Source organism: Acanthisitta chloris, unplaced genomic scaffold (assembly GCF_000695815.1).
Source record: "Acanthisitta chloris isolate BGI_N310 unplaced genomic scaffold, ASM69581v1 Scaffold45799, whole genome shotgun sequence".
NCBI classification, from domain to species: Eukaryota; Metazoa; Chordata; class Aves; order Passeriformes; family Acanthisittidae; genus Acanthisitta; species Acanthisitta chloris.
In genome coordinates this window covers 1-6,560 of record NW_008692805.1, presented here as the reverse complement: position 1 = coordinate 6,560, position 6,560 = coordinate 1, and the positions used below count along the sequence as shown (strand labels likewise).

The 6,560-nt window shown below is 42.3% G+C and overlaps 1 protein-coding gene across 1 annotated transcript; it reads left to right on the top strand.

Moving 5' to 3' along the window:
* Positions 1-1,629: 1,629 nt before the first annotated feature.
* On the top strand, positions 1,630-6,021 carry LOC103809907 (rhabdoid tumor deletion region protein 1-like). Its single transcript, XM_009082779.1, has 4 exons — positions 1,630-1,666; positions 3,075-3,300; positions 4,634-4,770; positions 5,762-6,021. Exons 1-4 carry the CDS (start codon positions 1,630-1,632, stop codon positions 6,019-6,021), a joined length of 660 nt encoding a protein of 219 aa, XP_009081027.1.
* The last annotated feature ends 539 nt before the right edge of the window (positions 6,022-6,560 follow it).

The window sequence follows — 6,560 nt, the reverse complement described above, 5'->3', positions numbered from 1 at the left end:
TGCCCAGGGTACCTGGAACGCTCTGAGCAATAGATAAATCTGCTTTGAATGGGCAGAATTGTAATGAAAACTCCTGAGGATGCTGCTGTGTTTTTCAGTATAGGACTACTAGAATCCTCAGCTTACCTTCCTTCCCTACTGTTTGCTCACTAAGATGAGACTGCTCTACTTTACAACTAACTCTCAACCAACTCACCACTGATTTTGTCTCCTCCCTTTTCCCTCCCTAGACCTTTCACCTTCTGGCTCCCCTGGGAAAACTATGACGAATTTCCACGTGGAAATTTCAGTCTCATTGCTAGGTAGTCTCTTTTTGTTGTGGTTGATGGCCCTTCCTCTCCACCCTCTTTCTCCTCACCACATTGAGACTTTTGACAAGGTCAGACAATTCATCTTTGTTTCTATATTTGTATCTGGGAAGCTCCCTTCAGTAGCACAACAGCATTTCAGCCAGGACAGCTTGATGAAAACAGTAGATAAGAAAGCTCCTGTTATGGAGACCTGGCAAAATAAAATGTATTTTTTTTAAAAAATGGAACATCCCAAATGTTCATACAAAATAAGGACCATTAGCTGCACAGGGTTTTCTGACCCCAGAATAAATACTACTTACTGGCTGCACAAAAATAAAAGCTGTCCTAGACAACACTCTGTACATCACCTCACCAGCTTATGACACAGACACAAAGTGGCTTTGTTGTGTGCAGGACTGCAGTGCAATAGTGAAGGGCAGCACCAAAACAAGACATGAAGTGCAAATTTAATGAGTGAGGGATGGCTGAGGCAAAGAAAGTCAGTAAATATGAGCTGGAAGGAATAAAGCCAAGGGCCAGTGAAAGCAGTCCTGACTAGGTGAATGGATTGTGGAATATGCTAGAAGTCAAACACACGAAGAAGTGGAACCTGAATGCTGATTGTACTTCCTGGTTATATGATGGTAGAGTCATCAAGAGAACTGAGAGAATTTAGCAAGTAAATCCTGAAAAAAAGACAATTGCAGGAAACTAAAAATGGAAATTAAGATGATGGGTTAAAATATGGCTATAAAGTATTTGAAAGCAAGTACAAAAAATAGCAATGGAAACCTCTCTAGGAAAGAAAAAAGTACACCTACCAGCGGAGAAAAGTAGAGAGAATGCTACAGCAATACTCATTACAGACAGATGGAAGCAAGCAATGGCTTCTCTGGGCTCAAACTGGAGTGCTGGCTGCTCTGTGCAACAAGTTTGCTTATGAAATGTGTGAAATTGTCCCAGGGAAGGCGCTATCCATGTGAGTTGCAGCTATACAAAGGTGCTTATTACAGGGAATGTCAACTTAAGCCTATCACCTCCAATTCATTACTCTTCCTCTGAAGCTATACCTCCCAAAGTCTTGTCTTTCACAGGCTGTTTCAAAACACTGTTGGGAAGTGTGGTTAAACCAGTTCTGGATAGGATTTATAGTCATCTGAGGCTGCTCTAATCTGCTTCCACAGGAGCAGCTCACTAGTGGGTTCCCTACTGCCAGGGATTCCATAAGGCATGGAGCATTCCCAGCCATATTCTTACTGTTGTCCAAACAACCCTTCTGTACCTACACCCTACAGCCCAAACACAGGTAATCCTTGTCAAGGGGTTTATGCTGGGGATGGAGTCAGCTGCGCCTCTTTCTCAGGGGCCTCTCGGTGAGTCCTTTGCCAGAACAGTAGTGCAAGTTTCCTTTACCGCATCCTTCTACAGGGACAGTATAAATGGGCTGGAGCTGATCTTGGAGAAATTCCTTCTTTCTATTCTTCCAGAAGACATAAATACAGGGTTGGTTGGGGTTTGTTTCTATGAAAATGCCAGCTCCCTGTCTAGTGACACACAGAGCCACAGCTTCAAAGAACGCTTCTTCACTTTCCTGCTTTGCCTTTCTGACACAAGGAGGAATCCTTGTTTGGAAAATGTTGTTAGCCTTCAAGAGTGAATTGTCTGAATCTGGGTCTCCTCATTTATTTGAATTCTCACAGCAACTGACGCCCAAATGTAGCACAGGTAGTAAAGCTGTGATAATATCACCCCTAGGCATTTCTTTGCTTTGGCATTAGTAAAGTGGAGCCTAATAAGTCAGAAACATAATAAGTTATTAAGTGGCAGCAAACTCTCAAAAATATGTACAATAGAATAACCTCTAGTAGAAACATGTTTTTCAGCTGATTTGCAAGTTGAGGGATTTCTCTCATGCACTACTAAGGGTCATTAAAATCTCTTTCCTGCTTGTCTCCACTGTGGAGATTCATTTGAAAATACCTTGATGACTCTTATCCACAAAACTTCCTTATCTAACTGTATATGAATCACGTTGAAAGGAACTACATTGCTCTTAGCAACCAAAGAATCAGTCTTAGCAACAAGACAGCTGGAGAGTTTTGTTTTCACAGAGTTACTCGTGGACAGTACGTTCTGATTTCCCCTGGCATTGCTGTTTCAGTGTTGACTTAGTAAAGGGTAAGGAATGGTACAAATCAAACTCACAGCAACGACATCAATGCAGAGCAAATGATGATCTCTCTACCTTTGATGCTATTTATTAGGAGCCAGTGCAAGAACACTGACTGCTGTAAAGTTCAGAATTTCAATTTTTGCCATGACAGAGTTACTACAAAGAAATGTGTGAGGAGGCTGACACTTTCCAAAATCTTGACTTCCCCCCACAGGAACCACAGTGGAGAATCAAAATATGAGCTCCAAAGGCTCACACTGCAGCCTCTCTTAGCACCTGTTCATGTTCAGAGCCGTTAAAAAGGCTGCATAGAAGGTGACTTTGCAATATATATATACTCATTTCCTGTATTTCCTTTGCAAGGATAATTTTTGGGTAAATATTATAGTGGGAGAAACTGGGAACATCAAACCAATTGCCGTTTTGGTTATTACCTGGGCTGATGTCTTTACAGCAGTGTTGGAGAAGTTTTCATCTCTCAATCTCACGGCTGTGTAAGGAAATGAGTTACCATATGTGTTTTGATCCTATTGAGAAATTCAAAGAGCAGGTAGCAGTAGTAAATGCACTCATCCCTCACCCATGTTCCTTCCCTGTCTCCTCTGTAGGGGCTGGTGGCATCCTGCAAGCTGGTTTGATTCCCTTGCTTGTATTAAAGCTGAAGACTGAGTTGGATGATATCCAGGAGCTAATCCTTGATACGCTCTCCAACTGTCTGCACATTGAGGTTTCTGAAGCCCTAGCAGCTGGCGCTGTTACTGTCCTGAAGGAGAAGCTCACACACTCATCAGCAGCCATCAAAAGCAAAGCAGTTTTGGTCATGTTAGAAATTAGGTAAAGAAATCTGTCTAAAAGGCTTAAGCCCAAGAAAGTACTGATTTCAGGAGTAAATCAGTGTCATTAGTTTACAGCTATTTTCCACTGAAGCTGCCACATTTCACTGGTAAAGCTCTATCAGCCTGAATACACACATAGATAGAATACTTCTAAAAATCCTGACTGCTATAAATCACTCAAGAAAGCAGATGCTGATCAGTCATTCCTTCTCCTTCTGTTTGTTTGCAGTATTGGCAGTGAAACCAGGACATTTTCCTGGTACAGCACTGCTGAGAAAAAAAATTCTTGCATGAAAAATCTTGTGAAGACAAGATTCTGACCACTATGAAAGGAGGGAGAAGCTCCCTTATGGTTTTGGAAAATTGCTCTCTTGCAAAAAATTAAAGGTCCTGGAAACTTTCATTGTGATTGAGGACAGAAATAGTTTTCTGACACAAGCTGCTGCATACGTCAGTGATGGATCAGGAAAAGCAATCTTTGTATTAAATTTGTTTATCAGACAGTAGATGAAAGGAACAACTTAAGTCCACTGTCCTGCAATCAGAAAATATAATAGAAGTGCTCAACAGATGCCTACTTTAAAAAGGCCTGCAGATGATGTAGTTTACATATCAACTGGCACAAAACATTTCCTCATATTCTATAACAAAGTGAGGTCTTAGAGGAAAAGAAGTATAATTGACATGAGTCACAGAAAGAAAGCAAATGCAAGTGGAGTATGGACATCAGCTATGTTCTAGATCCCTGCAGTAGCTGGGTCATATTAAATAATCCCCTCTTTAGATTGGCTGGAAAGAGAGAGAGAAAAATTACCTGGGAGAAGAATTAATTGCAGACCCCTAATTCAGCAGGTTTTAAAATCTATATAGGGTTTCAGAGCCAGGTTTCTAACTCCAGTGCCATGAGGACCACCAGCACCCTTAATCCTACATCCTGTTACATGCTGCTGCCCATGTTACATGCTGCTCCAGTGTATCACAGAAAGTGTAAAAAAAAAATAATCTAAATCTCACTTAAAAATAACCTAAAAATTGTTAAGCCCACACACCTAGGTTAATGTGATAACATCAGTGCTGTATCAGCATGTGGGTTTGATAGCCACCAGGTGCAAACAGCCATCCCCTTTGGTTTCCCTGTGCCTGGGCAGCAGTGCCTGCCATCTGCTCACAGCCAGAACACTGTCACTCCAAAGAGAACAGAGAGGAGGTCTGTGCCAGCGCTGCTGCCACCAGACAGGGAGGGCTGTGGGGGTCCAGGCATGAGGAGAGGCTCTGGGTAGCTGTGTGGTTAGCAGGCACAAGAAAGAAACTTAACCATCTTTTCTGCACAGTACTCATCCAGAGGCAAAAACTGTGGTATGTGAAGCGAATGTTATTCCTGTGCTGGTGAGCCTGCTGGAAGATACAGATCCTGAAGTCCAAGCTCGTGCTGCAGGAGCACTGATGTTTGCTGCTGTTATACCTCAGGGTAAGAGACAGAGGCAGTCCTGTTGGGACACCTTCTGGAAATTCAATTCTAAGACAACTCAGTAACAAATCATTTGCACCCCTTGCCCCCAAGTCTCCAGTGTGTGACAGTGTAAAAGCTCTTCAAGAAACTATAAGATTAGGACATTTCTTTGTAACTGCCTTGAGCAACTAGTGTTGCTTCCCCACAGTTTTTTGAGGGGATGGCATATTTCACATTTCATTCTTAAGTAGGTCAAGAAGTTATTTATCTATCCCACCTGCATCATCTCCCTCCAGAGTGCTGCTCCAGAGGGGAAACATTTTCCATTCAAGTGCAGACCACACAGAGATGCACGTACCTGGAGCTATGCTGAATCACCAGTGCTCAGCAGAGGAGCACTACTTTCTGGAAACATTTTGTGGTTAGAGGCAGTTTCTCTCACAGCTGGGAGAGCAATGAATATTAATAAGGTCTGTAGCTCTCCCCAGTAACTTACATGACACTGAAAATACTAACTGCTAAATTTTCAGTGTGATGAATGAGTAATTAGACATAAAAGACTCTTAATAACAGCAGTTGTGTTCCAGTCCTCCTCTGCAACCCTTCCTCTGGCTTCCAAAGACAACACGGGAGTGGATCTCAGTGTCTGAAGTGTCTTTACAAACGAAAGAATGGAGGATGTTCTTAAGGGCATCATCTAACACACCCCCCCCCTCCAAAAAGCAGTTTATTCTATCATTTGGTGCCTCATATATTCTTAGATAATTATGTTAGAAAATGGAATACTAATGTGCAAGGCAGATAAAGTTAACTATGAAAGATCTTTTTGCTTAAAAATAAACAGCTTGGAGCTAGTCTTGGTCTTCAGAAGAAGAGCAGGTCCTGCCTCTGTGCCCTGCACCCCAGGGCTGTTCAGAGCTGCAGCTGAGCAGGGAGTGGAAAGTATCAATTCAAAAGGATGTTGATTAGATGTCACAATACATTTCAAAGCCATTTTATTTCTCTACAGGGAGATCCTCAGCCATGGGTGCTGAAGCCATTCCACCTTTACTGAAGTTGGTTGCTGAGGAAACCAGCAAAGCCCGTCTGAATGCAATCAAAACCCTCACCTTGCTGGCTGAGCTACCAGAGGGCCGCGAAACACTCCTGGATCATACAAACACATTTGAGCAGTGTCTGGATGATCCCTGCGAGGCAGTGCAAAGAGCTGCCAAAATCGCCATCGCTGTCATCCAATGGAAACCTTTCTGCAGCCGTGATCTTTTCTAGAGATCTATTGCCCTCTGTTGTTGCCTGGCTGTAAAAGGTGCATTATTACAGGAGACCTTCAAACCCAAAACTCTTTTCCTCACTTGTTATGGATTAGTTCCTCCTGAAAAGTAATTTGCCAGCAGTTTCACATCCATATCACAGGTCACAAGCAGAATAACGGGGGGAAAGCAAAGTTAGGAAATCTGGAATTCTCTGCTAGGAGTTATTGCCTGCATTACTAAGAATTTCCTGTAATACAAGACAGGATTCTTGTTTTCTTCATAATGTTCTCTCCCTTTTTTTTAACCTCAGCCCATCCAACATTAATCAATAACTAATTATATTAGAAAGAAAGGTTCATAATTAACCCCTCCAGCGGCCTATGCTGAGAAATTGATCTAACAACAGGAATTTACATGACTTTTGCTGCAAACATTTGTTGAACGTGGGATTAGAACCATTTAGAGCATCAACACAGAAAAAACAATGGCAATGTCATAGAAGGGCTTCCCCGAGAGAGCTACAGAATTATAGAATCTACCGGGTTGGAAGAGACC

Excerpts from the sequence above, each read along its gene's own strand:
- LOC103809907 (XM_009082779.1), top strand. The coding sequence starts at position 1,630 with ATGGAGTCAGCTGCGCCTCTTTCTCAGGGGCCTCTCG. Across the intron at positions 3,301-4,633 it reads TTGGTCATGTTAGAAATTAG|TACTCATCCAGAGGCAAAAA; the intron begins GTAAAGAAATCT and ends TTTTCTGCACAG. Across the intron at positions 4,771-5,761 it reads TGCTGCTGTTATACCTCAGG|GGAGATCCTCAGCCATGGGT; the intron begins GTAAGAGACAGA and ends ATTTCTCTACAG.